Below are 19,141 nucleotides of genomic sequence, written 5' to 3'. Positions count from 1 at the left end.
CACTTCACTCTCCTGTATTTCCTCTGCAGAGTGCTATTGGGCTCTGACAGTGACCCCAGCATTGACATTCAGGATCCTGTGAGTGAGATTTTCTTCCAAGAGGTATGGCAGAAGACAGCTGCCTCCAATGCTTCCATCTATGACAAGGTAAGGCTGTATGTATGATACTGGGTAAACAACATAATATTAGAGTGCCTCACATACATACATTTACCACTATCAGATGCCATTCCATGCTCAAAAGTGATTGAAAATACCTCAAAAAACAATTTTGACGCAAGATATCCTTGCATACCCTATAATGCCCAAAATAGCTAAACTATTTCTATCTTAAAAACCCTTTCCTTCAAAAAATTACTTTTTTACTTCATTGGGTGGCTTTTTCGGCTCACTCACAAAATTTTATGAAGAAAAGCATGCAGTGACAAATATGTACAGAAAAAATATGTATAGTGACAAATTCATTCAATAATGTTTAAACATTTATGGTAAACCCTTGATAAAAATTCCTCAATTATACATGCAGCACATATGCAGTAAGTATAATTTCAGTAATGAATTGTAACTTTAAGACTAAAATGAGTTTTGCTTACATGAAAAGATATTGAAATAAAGAAAATGTGGCAAAACAATATATACATAAAATGTGAAAAACATTATGCAAATGGTGAGAAAACACAACTTGAAAGTAAAAGGGTAACTGTACTATGCAATTTACAGTGCCACATTATGTGCAGTCCCTTGCAAAAAGACCAACAGCTACACAGACTGACACTGTATGTCAGTATTTACTGTTGCAGGTGATCATTATGCCGAACATGTCTAGCTCTGGCGATAAGGCATCAACAACTTCTTCAAAAGTAACGAACATGTCATTACAAGACACAAAACCAAATGCTAATAACCTTTTAATGTGCTCATTGAATTCAATTTCAAGCAACTGTCCAAGAAGGAACAAGCAGTCCACTAGCTGTGCTGTTTGGTAAACAATTTTGCAGACATTTTGACAAACATGAATCGTAAATACCTCACAGAAAAGGCGAGGTGATACCTTGAATGTGAGCACAATTGCCACTGTGTGTGTCTTTTCTTCACACGTTTGTCACCATGCACTTTCATTGCTGGATTTTTATAGCATATGCTTTTAATTCTGTTACTTTTTTCTTAAACAAATGAGCTTATAGCCATCAACTTCTGATCTCTCTGAGTTCCAAGAAGAAGGATTGTATTGCTCCCATATTGGTGTGGGATGATATATTATTGGCCAGTTCAAATCACTGCAATGAAATAGAAGCGTAAAATAATCCATCGATCCATCCATTTTCCAACCCGCTGAATCCGAACACAGGGTCACGGGGGTCTGCTGGAGCCAATCCCAGCCAACACAGGGCACAAGGCAGGAACCAATCCTGGGCAGCGTGCCAACCCACTGCAGGACACACACAAACACACCCACACACCAAGCACACACTAGGGCCATTTTAGAATCGCCAATCCACCTAACCAGCATGTCTTTGGACTGTGGGAGGAAACCGGAGTGCCCGGAGGAAACCCACGTAGACACGGGGAGAACATGCAAACTCCACGCAGGGTGGACCCTGGAAGCGAACCCAGGTCCCCAGGTCTCCCAACTGCGAGGCAGCAGCGCTACCCACTGCGCCACTGTGCCGCCTGCGTAAAATAATTTTACTTTAAATTTTAAATTGGTGACAGAAACATCCTGATGCCTGACAAATGAAAAAGAAATGCTTCAGTTGTCCATTTAATACTCCTGGTGCATCTATAAGTGGACTGAGTACTTGTACAAAACTGTATAACCGGCGGTGAACTAAAAAAGTAGCCTGCAAACCATAGAGTAACTACAGAAATGACCTCTGTGACATACCTGTGTGTTGTGATAATCTCTGAATCGACTTATGAGAACTCGTTTCCATACAATTCACAATATCAGCAACAATCTCTGAGGTTTCTTGGTTTCAGTGTTTTGGTTAAAGAACCAGTAGTACTCCAGTGTTTCATTAATTACTGAACTGTACTTTTCCACATGTCAACTTAAAGCAGCTCATACAAACAAATAGCTAGCTCCAGAATCGAATATGCTACTTCACTGAATATGGCATATCTTTCTTTCTGCAAGCACACAGATAATGGAACTAACAAAAGGAAAATAACATGTATAGGGATTTCCTGCTAGCTGCACCAGTACTGTGCTCTCTCCCCCACTCCGAGATACTTTTTTTTGCTCTCCCTTGTGTAATACTGCTTATATACCATCTATATAATGAGTGTGTGTATGCATATATATGTTTATGTTTATTTATATAGACAGGGTATCTTTTAAATTTTAATATTCTGTCAATTTTCACAACTGTCTGCCATTTGAGCATTAAATGTCCTGATTACAGCTTAGAATGTTGCTGCATGATTTTATGCCAAGGTCAACAGCTGAATGTCTGCTTCCTCACTTCTAACTGTAGGCAAAGGCTAAAGTGCCACCCTCTGCCACTCAGCCCACACCACAGGCCAATTCAAGAGCTTGTTGTGTGACTCAGTTTCACAACAGTTCCACTTATCTTATTTAGTCAGATGCCATGATTTTTGTTTCCTGTTGGTCAAATGGTGAAATCTGAAACTTAACCCTCTAACTCAGGGAAATTTTGTCGATAAGGAAGGTACATTTCAAAATAGCCCTTTGTATGTGAAGAATAGAAGATGACTAAAAAGGCTACAGAGCTCTTCCAAAGAGTGATGGCTACATGGGTTTTGACTCACTTGAATCAAATAGTTACGGTGAAGCAGAGTAGAACGTTTTCTTAGTTAACTCACCCCTTAACATGACAAAGAGCAATCAGTAACCACACTAAAGCTTCTAGCAAAGATGTGAAACTGAATAAATCATAACAGTAAGGATAGCCTTATAACTTTAACATTACAAACTGATGAAACTGTAATAAACAGTGACAACATTAAAAGCCAGTGTTAGCAATTTAGAAACAAGTCACAATTGAAAACCTAGCTGATCACCAAGAGCCAGAATCTGATGACAGTAGAGACCCCAATCAGATAAAACAGAAATGAGTTAAATAAGGGAAGTTGCATGATGAATACCGAGAGGAGCCCTTGACAAATGCAGCAGAGGAAATGTTAACCCATACTCTTTTTCTCTGGTGATAATACGAAAATCAGGTAAATTAGTATCCTCTAGGTGTAAAAGATTAGCTACAATGTAATGAAAAAGGAATAAAATGATAAAATGAAGCTGGTTAAACCTTTTCTTGTTTTATTTGTTGTTCAGGTGTTTAGATGTCTTCCTACCAACAGTGTTCACAATATCCGGACTCTGAAGGAGTATGCCGCTATGGACAAGATGGCTGAAAGTGACCCTGACAAAGCCAGAAGTGAACTGGAACAAGTCAGGGGTTATTTGGTCCATTATCCTCTCCACTTCTTGTGTGAGGAGAATTTGCTGCCCCCACTGAACAGCAGAGAAGGAATGATCCCTGTGGAGGTTTGGACGTAGCCTAAAAGGAGGTGCACAGACTCTCTACTGGAATCAGTGGAACATTTTTCTATTTGCACTTGAGTAGAAAATCATTGAAACTGCAGTATTCTTAGTATACAATTATCATTTTAGAGCTTCCTTCCAGCTAGCATTAGATGACTTGTGAGGGTGTGTGTCCTCATAATAACTTCGGTGCTATAGCAGATAATGGAATACTTATTGATTCTTCTTCCTGGACATTAGCTAACACTCAGAGTGCTATAGACTTGACTTGCCACAAATGTATGGGTGAGTAAATTAAAATTCAGCCAGGCCACTTAGACACTAACTCTAGTCAGCAATGACCAGAAGCTGCAGTAAACACGTAAAATTAATATTTTCCACAACCTAAGTTATCTGTGACTTCATGCCTATTAAGATGTTGTTAAATTATAAAAATTCTCTCTGTGTTATTGAACATGCATACTGTACATGCATGTCTTCTTGGTCTGTAGCCAGTGATAATCGGAAAAATGGATCCTGATAGCAGAGAGCCTGGAAAATGCCCGAGGAGCACAATTGGGTTCCACATACATCCCTTCAAAGCCATCTGTGCTCAAACCCTACATGCATAAGCAACCATATCTGTAAAGGGCATCACAAAGCACAGATTTTGGTTCATATTCAGTTTTGATGCAGCCAATGAATTTTGTTAAATGCTTCATGCTGTTACTTCCCATTGATATATCAGGGCAATGAGCCAGTGACCTCTGGTGCTGCCACCTGTAAGTCATTTGAATCCCTACCCAGCTACCCAACTGGACAAGGTCTACAATCTGTTCTTAGCTTTTCCACTTGTCTAATTGGAAAGGTTATTTTTCGTACTAGTGCATATGACTCATCCTGATTTGTGCTCTGCAGTACTAGGCATCAATCTGTCACATATCCCACACCCCCACCCCCCTAACTTCCCACCACTTCCACCACCGCTATCAGATAAAAGACAGCTTGCAGCACACACCCGCAAGTGCCAATGATGCAGCTCTCCGAGGCAGTATTCAGATCAGCGGCGGTGCCTCTGTTGTTATGGAGACAGGTAGAGAGGCCTCCACAGGCTGTACAGGGCTGCGTAATAATTATAATTACAACTGGATGTGACAATCAAGAGCCCTTGCTGCATTGTTTCACATGTTGTTATGGAAACTGGCCTTTTTTTTTTTGGGTTCCTGTTATGTAAGGCCAGGTTCATCACTGCACTGTGTTCTGTTTTTTCTGAAGTTGAAGGAAGAGCTCCCACGCATGTGGGGGAACACAAGAAGGGTAGGAGTCTTTTTTACTATTAAAGGCGAAGGACTGCAATGAAGCAGACACACTCCTCTGCTCCGTCTGGGATAAACAACAGCCTACCTGCACCTGCCTGTGAAGTCCACACATGGGTCAGAGTGAGGTGCCCTCTTGGGGTGCCATTAGAGCAGGGGTTTGCAAACATTAAAAATGGTGTAACAACAGCCTTGGTGAACTTAATGAATGAAGTGCCTCCTATAGATATGGACAGTTCACCCAATCTGAAATACCTTTTAAGCTATTTTACTTATTCTTTCAGGTGGGGCAGTACCTGAATATGGTTGGTGCTACTTGCTCATTTCAGTTAGGTCTCTCCAGCAAATGTTGGATGAGTTTTTTTTTTATCTTGACTGTATTTTTAATTAGGAGCTGGTATTCACGTCTGTTATAAAATAAATATTTAGTTTTGCTAAAACTAAACACAGTAATAAATATATAAAAAGAATGAGGACTATCGTTGGTTTTCTTTGAAGTGCTTCATATTTTCCAGATTTTTCAGCAGTTTTCAGCTATAACAGATTGTCATGTCATTTTAACAGACTAGACCAAGGCTCTGCAGCAGTGTTCACAGTCTGCAGTGTCATCTTAGGCTTTGTCACCAGCTGCCTCTGCTTTTTAGTTTGGTCAGTCATTAGAATTTCTGGGCAAAATGGTGGTGTAGTTGTTAGTGCTGCTGCTTCGTGGTGCCTGTGAACTAGGTTCAGCTCCCAGCTTTATCACGTTCTTGTGTGAAGTTTACTTGTTCTCTTCCTGCCACTCTTTTCCTTTTTCTCATCATCTCTTAATTAAACTGCTAACAATGAGTGTGGTCTAGTGTTCTGAAATAGACTGGAACCTCATTGTGTTTCTTCCCTGCTTTAACCATGGTGGGCTGTGGCTCTGTGTAAATACTTAATTAGATTTTAAATATCTTCATTATTCCATACTTTTCTTATTTAAATCTATTTCTTTCATCTTTTTGGGAACCACCCAGTAAAAACATAAATTGTGCAAATTTGTTGCCTTGCTTTCAGTGTTAAAATCTGAGCCAGACCAAAAATGCTCAGAGAGATAACATGCAAGTTATCAGCTGTTATATAACAGTTCACTGATCATCCAAATATTTGCTGAACCTTTTTATTCCAATTACAGGATTGTGGCAAAGAGGAGTTTTTCCTGGCAGCATGGGGTAAATTTAGTCGCCAGTTAACCTTTTACATGTGGCTTTTGGATGCTGAAGTAAACCAGAATCACTGGAGAACATGTGGGCAATGGGCAATGTAAATTCTACACCGATGGTGAGGTGGCTGGAATTGTGAAACTGCTGCACTAATCATTATCCTGCTTGTTTAACCACACTAATAATCCATCAAAAAGAGAAAAACCCTGGTAGATAATCTTATTTCAGAACACACACACACACTAAAAAAGAGTCAAAGCAAGGTTTGGTTCAGCTGGTCAGTTTTTACTTTATATAGCACTTTTCACAGCATCCCACCACCCTGCATCAGATAAGTAGGTTAGAAAATGGGGGATGGTAGAACATGACACAGTGTCCTCCAACTCCCCCTGTCACATCCAAGCTGAAGCACACCTTCAGTATCGTACTCACACAGCCAGCCACAGTCCTCTTTCAAGTGATGGATATAAATGAAGCCAGTTTAGGTTTTCTCTAAGACTCCGGTTCCCTCCCATATTGCAGAGACATGCAGGTTCGTTGAATTACACTGAGTTGTGCCAATAAGCGTGAGTGTGCTCAGCAATGGACTGACATGGCATCAAGGGGTTGTATTCTGCTTGCATCCAATATGTCCAAGATAACCAACAGCTTCCTGCAGCCCTGAAGTGGAGAAGCAGGTAAGAAAATGGATGTAGGGATGAGTTGACACAACTGGTTATGGTGTATAAGTCATGTTAAAATGCCTGAGGTTACAATGTATGCTGATGATCTAGAGTCTTAGACCTCCCAAAAAACCCAAAAGCTACATGTCTCTATGATCTGCTTCAGCATCCCACCTCAGTTTATGGCTTTCGGGGTCTCAGTGTGACCTATGGGTTTCGGCAACTAAAGGTGGACTATTTACTGTTCCATGCCAGTAAGCATCTTTGGGATCCTCAACTACACATCATCTTAATGAGCGTTTGTCATAAGCTTGAGCCAGCCTCATACCCAACAAATGCACCTGTTACCTGGAGGTTTCCATTGTAGGTACTTACATCACAGGGTATTTATTCCATGTAGATAATTTTAAAGTGTGCAGTGCCAGAAACTGCTAAATAATAATAAAAACTCAAAAGGCTAATGGCACAGTGGCTTCACATTATTTAGGCAACTGTTTCATTCACACGTAGGATGCTGTTTGTGTAGAGTTTGCGTGTTTCCCTCATGTCCATATAGGCCTTCTCCCCCATCCCAGAGCCATGCATTTAGCCCTGTATGAATGGGAATGGCTTGTTATTGGCTTGCATCCCATTCAGGCCATTTCTTCCTAGAACTTCTACTGCTCTGTATTTGTAAATAGGTGCAGAAAATGAATGAATAAAAAAATAATAATAATGAGAAGTTTTAAGTCTGATTTCATAGGCCCTTGACTACACAGCCAGAGAGTTGTGATTTCCATCACCAAGAAGCCCACAATAAGGACAGTATGCTTTCAAAAATCCAATACAGACCAACCCTGATTCTGATCTGAGCCCAGGAATAGGCCTCACCTCAGGCAGCCTGACCCCAACTTCTATGCCTGCCAGGTCCAAAATTGGGCTTAATGCTCTTAAATAATAAAAGTCTGAAAAACAGAGAACCCTCTGATCCAACACAATACAAGACAAGATCCTTCTATTTAAAGATTTATTCAGAAAAAGAAATCAGGAAGTAACAAAAGCAAAAAAAATCAACAGTGTGCCATGCTATATTTGTTGTGGACCCAAAGCCAAGAAATCTAGTGGGTCAGTCATCATTTCCTTTATTATGGTTTTATCATTGTTAAAAATTATTCGGCAGTACCCTCATGTTTTCTCTATGAACACTGTCATGTTGGGGACTGGTTGCTAGGATGCTATTTTGCTGTGAGACGGTTTTTGAGGTCACGCATCACGACTTTACTAGTGCGAAAGCTAACCTCACATGTACCTAATTTGTCCAAGATAGATAGATAGATAGATAGATAGATTGGATTCCTGAAAGAAGAAAGTTTGTATCCTTTCATATTGTTACTGTTTGATTCTGCTGGTTGCAACATTTTTTTCTGTCCTCTGGTTACATCTCATGTTTCTTGGCTCTGGCTACGTGTATCCTTTTTCTCTTATGATTTAATATTTATTGTTTCTGACTACAATTCTATCTACATGTACTGTTCTTAGATATTTAATTATCATCTTCCCGGTTGCGACCCCTACATGCATCCTGACTTCTCCCTGCAAGCTTTCGATTCTGTTTTCTGTCTGCAGTAAACTAGTGTTGCCTTGTGCCAGCAGTACACAATCCAAGTCAGAATCACAAGAAAATACCTTAAGTCTGCTTAAGTACTGCTGGGGCTGAAACTTACGTAATTCGATGGCCTGCCTCCTTAGGCTCCAACAATAACATTTATTTATATAGCATATTTTCATACAATAATCTAGCTGAATGTGCTTTAGAAGCTAACAAAGGCAAAGTTACAAGAAAAGAATAGCTATTATGTGATGTAAAGTTTAGGTCAGAGTCAAACTTTACCCCTAAATTCTTTCTCTGCCTTGATTTTTAAGCCTAAGGGAACAAGTTTATTTCTAATACCCTTGCTATATCCATGTTTGCCAATCATTAGGATTTCTGTTTTGTCCTTATTTTATTTGAGAAAGATTCTACGCGTCCAATCAGAAATACCCCAAAGACATTCCATCAGAGAACCAAGAGCATCAGGGTCATCAGGCACTATTGATAAATAAAGCTGTGTGTCATTTGCATTAGCTGTGGTAGCTTACCTTGTGCTTTGAGATAATCTGACCTAATGGAAGCATGTAGATTGAAAAGAGCAGTGGACCCAGAATAGATCCTTGTGGTACACCAAATACAATATCATGAATCTCAGAAGTACAATCAACACAACCCACAGGAGGTAGGACAGAATACAAATCACACTACATACTGTAGAAACACAAAAGAAAAGAAAAATGTAAAATTACCAATATACAAAGACAGAATTAATAACATAAAACAGGAAGTAACAAAAGCAAATTAATAACCTAAAATGCAAGGTGATATTTCAATAAAAACACAAAACATGAATAAATAAGAAATAAACTTGAGCCTGGGCAACTCTGGGTATACCATAATAGCAGTCAACTACTCTAACCTTATTTTACGAGAGCTATCTTTGACCCCGACTGGCAGCAATCTTAATGTATTTTTTTTTTTTTTAGGATTGCTTCATCCTTTTTTTATACCCTTAATTTTCTGCTCTCACAAGCAAATGGAAATATAACAAGATGATATTATAATGCTTTTTAAGGCGTAGGAAATAAGATGCTTCAATAATAAGACGATCTTGACATTAAGAATGTGTTGGACTTCTGCATAGTTATACGTATATACACGAGTATATACCATACGTTTCTGCTAATTATATCTGTTTTATAACCTTGTATGGATTTATTTATTTTTCTTTCTTGATTTAGCTGTGCACATGTTGTTTGCTTGCTGCAGATTCCTTATAATCAACCATCTCATGAATGAACATAAAGCTAAATTCTTTTTTTTTGTGTCACTTTAAGATTTGCTTTCTTGTCTGTTACTTGTAACTGTAATCTGTGCATTAATGTGACATGAGGGGCAATTTGCAGCGATTCCTTGAGGAAATGTGTTCTTTTTCTGTGCTGTGGACACACTCTTTGAGTCCCGCCTGTGCGGATAGTTTTGAAAGCACATAAAGCCCATAGTAATTGATTCTCACAGGGCTCTGAATTTATTTCTATAAAATCCCTACAAGGAGTTTGTCCGTTGGTAGTGAAACATGACTGTGAGGAGGGTCCTGCTCGGCTCCCCACTCCTGACGTCATGCTTCCCCCTCCCTTCAGCCAGCAGCCTCTGTCTCGGATTAGTGTGAATATATCGCTCCTACAAGCGAACCATTCTTAGCGTGATGAGAGCAGCCATAAAATCAACCGGAATGTTCAAGCAAATTATACAAAAAAACACAATCTAAATCCGTTAAGTAGTTCTGTTGTTCGCTAGCTACGAGAAGGTAAGGAAGGCCAGAGGTCCAAATGACCATCATTATCAAGTTCTTCCATGTGAAGCCTGAAAACCATGAGGACTGATTGAGATCATTGATGTTAGGTAGAATGCCTAGAGGGGTCTGGGTGGTCTTGTGGCCTTGGAACCCTTGCAGATTTTGTTTTTTTTCTCCAGCCATCTGGAGTTTGTTTTGTTTTTTTTCTGTCCTCCCTTGCCATCGGACCTTACTTTTATTCTATGTTAATTCGTATTGCCTAATTGTATTTTTGTATTTTGTCATTTTTCTTTTTCTTCATCCTGTAAAACACTTTGAGCTCCATCATTTGTATGAAAATGTGCTCTAGAAATAAATATTGTTGTTGTTGTTTGTTTCCTAACATCTTTAACTTTTATTGTTGTTGTGGTCATATCATTGCATTGTCATTTTTTGGGGCTGTTTTTTCTGTGGACAGAGTCATGTTGCTTGTAGTAATAATCTTGTTGTTCATGTGCAACTCAACCTTGCCGTTATGAAAGACTGCCACACATAAAGAGATGCAACTGAACATTAAGACCTTCTGATTATAATGATTAAAACAAATAGTAATTTTAGGGAATTGTTCATTATTAGGAATCTCGTTTTTATTTTTTCACTTCTAACACCGGTAAGTGTTTTGGTTTTGATGATAGGTTCTTCAATTACAGTAGCAATTTCCTGCCTCTTCACTCACTATTCTTTTCCTTGTTCCACTGATAAAGATAGTAGTTCATCTCGCTGCCTGTAATAAATTGCAATCTAGAATTTGATCCATTGATTCGATTCCATCTGACCACTTCGAGCATAACGTATACTATGACAAAGTGAAGGTAGTCAAAGGTTTTATTTGAGCAAAGCGTTACACATATTTAAGTTTAAAACAAAACCGTTACTTACATAATTAAGTAATGCACAGTGTGTCTGAGTAATTTACATGTCGCTTTTCTCAGATATAATGACTGTCACCTTGTGGGCGACGATAGTCCTTGGAGCTCTCTTTGAGAAGCATTACTCTAAAATTAAGTTTAAGAAAGCAAGGCTCCACAACATTCTGGGTAGCACAGTGAGATCTGGGTTTGAATCTCAGCTCAGACGAGTTACATGTTTGCACTGTGTCAAACAATATATGGGTTATTTTGCTTTCCTCCCACAATCTAAAGGTGAGGTAGGATAATTGGCAGCTCCAGTCTGGCCCCATATGAGTGATTGTTTTTGTGCTGTTCAATGCTGGAAGATTTGGTTCTTGTCTTGCACCCAAAACTGCATGAACAGGCACTGGCAGTACGTTGACTTGGATTTAGTGGGTCCGATGATAGATGGATGAGTGAACTCAATCATAATTTTTTGATATCCACTAGGTTTTCTTTATATCAGGGGTCCCAAACTCCGGTTGTGGAGGGACCAGGGGCTGCAGGTTTTCATTCTAACCCTTTTCTTAATTGGTGACCAGTTTTTTGCCACTAATTAACTCCTTTTCCTTTAATTTTATTTGGGACTCCTGCTGTACATGCTAGTATTTTCAAACCAGAGATTTGGGATTACACTGGAAGAGTGATTGTATGTAAAACTGTGAAGCATGGCCTCCACTGCACAGTAGCTCTGTGTGACAGGCAGAAGTGTGAGCACTGCAGTCAAATCACAATATATTGGTGAACGCCCAGTTATTTTGTAATGCTATTCAGAGGCTTAGTGTTGATAGCCTGACCCAAAGATTAACCAACATTTAGGCATAACCCCAGTCCCTCTGTTGTTTGCGGTCCTACCATTGCCATTAGAAGATGGCATTGGGATCAGTGCTAAGAGCCACAGGCTGGGACATCATGGGTTAGCAGTACAGTAAACCCATATCCGTAAAAAATTCTGGTTACTGTAAAATATAAATTTAGAAAGATGTGAAAGGGCTCTTGAAGATGTTTGTTCAGACAGAATCAATTATATATATGGAAGCATGCAGCCCACCCAAACAGAACTGCCAGGTAAAACAAGATATACAAGACATCCATTGCCCCAAACAGGGTGACACAGTGGCTAGTGTTGCTGCTTCACAGCTCAACAGTCAATCCTTAGTCTGCATTATGTGGCATTCGAAAATGAATAGATGACATCTAGTTCATGAGAGTCTCCTCCAGCTCTCTTCACAGCTGTGTTTTTCTCACTCATAAATTACAGTTCAGGGTTGTCTTCACAGGAGTTCAGTATGCCAAGATGGAGATATGCCCAGTCTAAGCCCTTTGGTAAGGATATTATTATATGAGTGATGGGCTAAACCACAAACACTTCCCTAAATTACTTGTGACATGGGGGACTTTGCATCAAAAGTCAGTTATCATTCCCACATGAAAGGAGCAAATCCTTCCAAGTCCAAGCAGGACCAACACCCACTGTGGCTCACTCACCTCCAAATGTTTTTAGCTTTAAGTCTCAATCTGTGCCAGTGAGCTATTACTCCATCTACCCGTTGATCCTGTCAATCACACTAATTTATATAGTGCCCCCCCCCCCTATAATTTTTGGGAAAAAGACACATTTTTCCTTGATCTGTGCCTCTGCTTCACAGTTTAAAAATTAAAATTAAAAATCAAACAATTCAGATGTGATTAAAGGGCACATTGCAGACTTTCATTTAGGGGGATTTTCACACATTTCAGTCACACCGTGTAGAAATGACAACACTTTTTCTTTATGATCCCCACATTTCAGGGCAACGTAATGTTTGGGACACAGCAATGGCAGGTCTATTAAAGCAGTCATATTTGGGACTTTGTCGCATATCCCTTGCATGCAATAACTGCTTGAAGTCTGTGATTCACAGACATCTGCAGGTGCTGAGGATCTTCACTGGTGATGCTCTGCTAAGCTTCTAATACAGCCATCTTCAGCTCCTGCTTGTTGTGGGAGCTTGTCTCCTTAAGTTTTCTCTTCAGCATATGGAAGGCCTGCTCAATTGGATTTAAATCGGGTGACTGGCTTGGCCATTCAAGAATTTTCCATTTTTTAGCTTTGAAGAACCCCTGTGTTGCCTTGGCAGTTTGTTTGGGATCATATCTTGTTGTAGGATGAAGCACGGTCCAATGAGTTTGGAGGCATTTTCTGGTACTTGAGCGGATCAGATGTTTTTATTCTCCTCAGAATTCATTGTGTGACTGCCGTCAGCAGTTCCTACCATCAATAGATATAACTGTGCCAGTGCCTGTGGCAGCCATACATGTCCAAGCCATAACACCCCCACCACCATGATTAACAGATAAGGTGGTCCACTGTAGATCTTAGGCAGTTCCTTTTTGTGTCCACACTTGCTATCACTCTGGTACAGGTTCATCTTTGTCTTGTCTGTCCATAAAACCTTCTTCCAGAACTTGTCAGGCTCTTTTAAGTAGTTTTTCACAAAAAAAAACTTTAACCTGGCCATCCTGTTTTTGTGGCTAACTAGTGGTTTGCATATTTCACTGTGGCCTCAGTACTTCTGTTCATGAAGGCTTCAACAGATAGTCATCTCTCACACATCCACATCTGCCTCTCTTTCTGGTCTGTCAGACAGACGCTTGGGGCTTTTTCTTTACCATAGTGAGGATTCTTCTGTCCTCAGCAGTGCAGGTCTTCCTTGGCCTGCCAGTTTCTTTGCAATTACTGAGCTCACCAATGTGTTTTTTCTTCTTAACTAGGGGGTCTGCCCCCTGCTCGCTTCGCTCGCCAACCCCTGGTGTTGGGAATGACAAAGAGCGTGATGTATGAATGAGATATAGAATAGTGTGACGGTGTAGATGATGCAAATAGAAAGCAAACAATAAAGTGTGTGGCACAGTGTAAAGGTTTATTTGAAAATTTCTTTGTACACGCCGTTTAAGTGTAAAAGGTAATTCCAGCTCAGAACTTGTAAGGTCAATGAAGATGGTTATTGTTGTGATCAGAGTCAAGTTTGTCAGAGCTTAGAAAGAGTTGTGTCTCTCCAGGAAGTAATGGAATGACTTGGGTATTTATGTTTTGCACATTAATATTTTTTGGACCTAATATAGTGCGTTGTGTTAAAAGAGGCATTTGGTCTAATGAGATTGCTGTTCCAAATCTCTGTGTAACTAAGTTGTCGCAGATAAAGGCTTGAGGAATTGTAATAATATGTGGCTGAAGTCCATCTGTATTGGTGAGTGTACCATCTCCCAGTTGTAATAAGCAATTGTTATGATTTGGTTCTGGACATCGTATCTTTTTTACTAACCGTATCTTTTGAAAGCAATGCCAATTGTCTGCGTATTTTAAGGTGCACTGAACAATAGCTGAGTGCATGGCATCTGGAAGAATAGCTAAGCACTGTCTAAAATGTCCTCCTCATAAAAGTACCTTTCATCCAAATCGAATATTATTATTCATAAACGTTTGTAGAAGTTTATGAATGGTGTTGAGTAAGTGACTTCATGCCATTGTACATTCATCAATAATTAACATTTTTTCAAGACGGATGTCACGTGCAGTGCCACCGTTAATGTTCATAGTGGATACCGATTTGTAGGATCTAATGCAGTTGATAAAGATTTCACTTTCAGGTACATCGTTAGTTAGAAGCTTTTGTAGATATTCAGTATATGAATGTAAAGGAGGCAGTCTAATTTGACCCTTTTGACAACAACGTGTAAATGTATTACTTGTATTGCCAGTTGTTTCTTCAGGGAAGTGAACTGAATGACAATGATTGCAAATGACATTCATTAATCCGAATGAATTTTCCTGGTGTATGTTTTGCTTGTGCCGTTTGAGAGGCGCGTTGTTGCATGTGCAGTATTTGGGACGTGTTGTTTTGGAGCTGTAATCGATTTGCCTGTGCTGTGTGAGAAGCCTGTTGTAGCCTTCCTTGCCGTTAACGTATGTCTGAGACGGGAGGTGTTTCGTTTTGAATCCGTGACTGTTGCGATGCAGCACTTTGATTGATAGCTTGCGTCATGTGGATCTAGGATGTAGATTTGTGCATATTTGCGTTGTTGATTTGTTTCAGGGTGCCCTGTTCCAATGCGATGCAGTATTTGTGTACATATGGGAAAGCAGTATGGGCCATTGCCTTTTGGTGGCCTGATATTTACTCCGGTAGATGCAAAAGCAAATGAACTATTGTAGGATCTAATGCAGTTCATAAAGTTTTTACTTTTAGGTACATCGTTAGTTAGAAGTTTTAGTTGAGCTTTGCGTTTTTGGAGTCGAGACATTTTTTCTTTTAGAAATATGGATAAGTAATAAGGAGTATTGCACTCACTGTTAATATGGAGCCTTTTCTGCGGTTGAACGGTTAATAGTGCCTTATTGTAATGAGATCCACCTATGCTGCATAGCCGTCTATTTTGTTGTTTCTTTCGTGTTCGTGTGTTTGTTCCTGTTATCCTTTCCTTTTCGTTTAGTACCCGTGACCATGTATTCATGACTTGTTTCTTTCTCAGCATGCGAAATATGGATAAGTAATAAGGAGGATCGCAGTCACTGTTAATATGTTTCCTTTTCTGCAGTTGAACGGTTAATAGTGCTTTATTGTAAGGAGATCCACCAATGCTGACACCTATGCTGTCTAGTGTGAAGGTGTTGATGTTCACTTTAGAATATGTGGCTTTGGGTGTCACTTCTTATGGATGTGTGTGTGTGTGGGGGGGGGGGCTGAGGATTGTTGTTGCGCGAGCGTCTTCTTTCTTTTTGTGTTCCTGTGTCTTGTTGAATCCCCCTCTTTGTGTGTGTCCCGTCCCTTGCTTGTAGGGTCTGTGGGGTGGTTTTGTGTTCTTTTTTTTGTGTTCCATGGGCTTGTTGAATCCCCCTCTTGGTGTGTGTCCCGTCCAGTGCCTGTAGGGGGGGGGGTTGCCTTGCTGTTGTGCGCGAGCCTCTTTTTTTTTTTTTTTTTTTTTGGGTCTAGTTTCGTGTGCAATGTGTTTCGTGCTTTGCCTGCGTTTGACTACTTTTTTATGTGCCTTTTCCTTTTTTCGGTGCTCGTTGCGCGTCATTTCTCCTTTTTTGTCTTTTTTCTGTGCTCACTCCTTTTTTCCGTGGTCTTGTCCGCCTCTCGCGGCCCCTCATCCGCCTCTCGCGGCCTCTTTTGTCCCCCTCTCCCGGCTCCTCATCCGCCTCTCGCGGACTCATTTTGCGCCTGCGCAGTACGTCTTTTTGCAGCTACGGCCCATCCTTAGGGGGGGTGTGTGAGGATTGTTGTTGCGCGAGCGTCTTCTTTCTTTTTGTGTTCCTGTGTCTTGTTGAATCCCCCTCTTTGTGTGTGTCCCGTCCCTTGCTTGTAGGGTCTGTGGGGTGGTTTTGTGTTCTTTTTTTTGTGTTCCATGGGCTTGTTGAATCCCCCTCTTGGTGTGTTACCCGTCCGGTGCCTGTGGGGGGGGGGGGGGGGGGGGGGGGTTGGTTGCCTTGCTGTCGTGCGCGAGCCTCTTTTTTTTTTTTTTTTTTTGGGTGTAGATAGATAGATAGATAGATAGATAGATACTTTATTAATCCCAATGGGAAATGCAATGTGTTTCGTGCTTTGCCTGCGTTTGACTACTTTTTTATGTGCCTTTTCCTTTTTTCAGTGCTCGTTGTGCCTCATTTCTCCTTTTTTGTCTTTTTTCTGTGCTCACTCCTTTTTTCTGTGGTCTTGTCCGTCTCTCGCGGCCCCTCATCCGCCTCTCGCGGCCTCTTTTGTCCCCCTCTCGCGGCTCCTCATCCGCCTCTCGCGGACTCTTTTTGCGCCTGCGCAGTACGTCTTTTTGCAGCTACGGCCCATGGCCGGATGTGCCTGCGTCCATCATCCAGTTTAGCATTCTCGGTTAGTAATATGGATGATATTCCAGACCATTGATTTAGGTCATCCTAAGGTGTTACTGATGTCTCTAATGGTTTTATTCTTGTTTTTCAGCCTCATAATAGCTTTTTTGACTTTCATTGACACAGCTGTTGTCCTAATGTTGAACAATGACAACTCCAGACTCCCAACGGGTAGAAGCAAGGCTAGATAACTTGTGTCTGCACTAATAAAGCAACGAAACCCACCTGTGGAATCACAAATGCCTGTGATGCCAATTGTCCCACACATTTCAGTGCCCTGAAATGGGGGGACCTTGTAGAAAAAGTGTTGTAATTTCTACATGGTGAGACTTAAAATATATGCAAATACCCTTAAATGAATGTCTGTGATGTGCACTTTAATCATGTCTGAATTGTTTGATTTGAAGGCAGAGGAGAGCAACAGAGGCATAAATCAAGGAAAAAATGTGTCTTTGTCTCAAATATTATGGACAGCACAGCTCTTTACACATGAGACTCTACTGTAAAAGGCTTGCCAGAATAATGTAAAAACCCAAAGATCCCAGAGCTGTGCCTGTCTTTTAGCTGTTGTAAAGAACTATAAATGTTAAATGTGTCCTCTGGTGCACTGGTATCCCATCAGGGGTTGATTCCAGCCTTGTACATCATGCTGCCTGGGAGGGCTTTGTCTTGCTATGACCCTTTAATTCAGTAAGTGAGTACAAAAATGGACCAATAGAGAAAGAAAAAGTCCTAAAAGAAGCCCACAAATGTCTTGTCATGAAATTAAGATAAGGATACTGACTTTAATGGACATGTAGAACTGACAGCAGGGTCATCGCAATTGTGGCACGAAGATTTCATGCAATATTTAAAAATGTTTAGTTCTCAACTGTGACATGAACACTACGATTGATGGAGGCTTCCAGATGAAGGGTTCCCAGTGTAAGAGGAGTGAACGATTGGAGTTGAGAGAAAGAAGGCAATCCTCTGAGGATCTCAGGTATCTCACGTCTCAGCTAATGGTAGGTAGTTCTGTAAACTGCATTCTGAGATTTTTCAGGTAAGAAACACAGACGCGTCAAGGTAAGGTTTGTTACACTCACTAATCATGGCGCAGGAGAGTGGTGATCTGTTGCAAATTGAGTCACACACACAAATAAGAGCAGTAGAGGTGAGAATAATGACCTGGAAGCCTACATCAGTGGCTCTGAAACTGTGGGGCGGGGCCCCCCTAGGGGGGTGCGAAGTAACAAAAGGGGGGCGCGAAGATGTGAAAAAAAGAAAACAAGAATCGAAAATATGAAAAATACATCTATTGAAACCAAAACAAATTAACATAAACTACATTCTGATACTAAAAAAATAAATATAAAGTTAGATAAATGTCGATAAAACTTAAGTAGGTATAATAAAATATGCATCTATGATATATCATTAATTTAAAAAGAACAAATTGGTATTAGTGGGCTCCTTTCAAAAGAACGTTAGGTAGGGTGCGATTAAAACTGTTATGAAAACTCGGGTCGCAAATACTTAAAGGTTGAGAAACACTGGTCTACATCATGTGTGTGCGACCCCCAGTTCCATATTGAATGGTACATCATGAACTCCCCCCTGTATGCTCCTCCCTGTATTCCTCTTCATGGAATGGTGCATCAGGTGGGAGTGACTAATCACGTGCTCCGCACCCCACCCCCTCCCACCAACTCCACACTTATTGCTTGCTCCACCGGATCACACAAGAAGACTAAAGCTGCTTTGACAGCTAGCCTCAGACTAACCCAAAAGCATCAGTTACAAAGGCCTAAATCCACCCAGGATCAGATTGCTCGCATAAAAGCTGCTTTAAAGATTCAGTGACCTGCTCTTATTAAGGCTTACGAAGCCTTATGTGCTTCGACAGGGGCTGCATGGAACTGTGCACAGTAAAGGCAATTTTACTCTTTTAAATGTACGCCAAGCACTTCCATCCTCACGCCCACACACACACATACAGAAACACGGAGGACAAAAGCGGTACACAATGTAAAATAATTAATGTCACCTGACCTGCATTATGTTCCATAGAAAAAGCCTCTCTCTGTCCACAGAGGCCAGCTGCCTTATGTGCCAGCCAAATCCCCACCCTCCACTGACTCATGGAAGGAATCAGACAAGGAGTCTGTTCACATCCACCCATGGCAATGTGTGATTGGGTTAGGGGTTAGCAATATACACTCAGGTCCAGAAGTATTTTGAAGTGGATTTGCGGCTCTAATTAAGGTGTTTAATAAAAACATTGTATGAGCTGTAATCAAAAGACAGCCATTTTTATATATGAACCCGCATTTTCAGGGGCTCAGTAGTATTTGGA

General features: G+C 40.6%; 1 protein-coding gene across 2 annotated transcripts in view; it reads left to right on the top strand.

Annotated features, from left to right (window-relative positions):
• pld2 (phospholipase D2) overlaps positions 1–3,888 on the top strand; it is a 97,709-nt gene extending 93,821 nt beyond the window's left edge. For both annotated transcript variants that reach the window (XM_028798143.2, XM_051924057.1), the window contains 2 exons: positions 30–147; positions 3,296–3,888. In XM_028798143.2, the coding sequence (XP_028653976.2) occupies positions 30–147; positions 3,296–3,520 (343 nt within the window). In that variant the 3' untranslated portion in view covers positions 3,521–3,888. The remainder of the gene's footprint in view (positions 1–29; positions 148–3,295) is intronic.
• Positions 3,889–19,141: the final 15,253 nt, after the last annotated feature.

This window comes from Erpetoichthys calabaricus, chromosome 3, assembly GCF_900747795.2.
Source record: "Erpetoichthys calabaricus chromosome 3, fErpCal1.3, whole genome shotgun sequence".
NCBI classification, from domain to species: Eukaryota; Metazoa; Chordata; class Cladistia; order Polypteriformes; family Polypteridae; genus Erpetoichthys; species Erpetoichthys calabaricus.
This window is presented reverse-complemented; position numbering and strand designations above follow the sequence as displayed.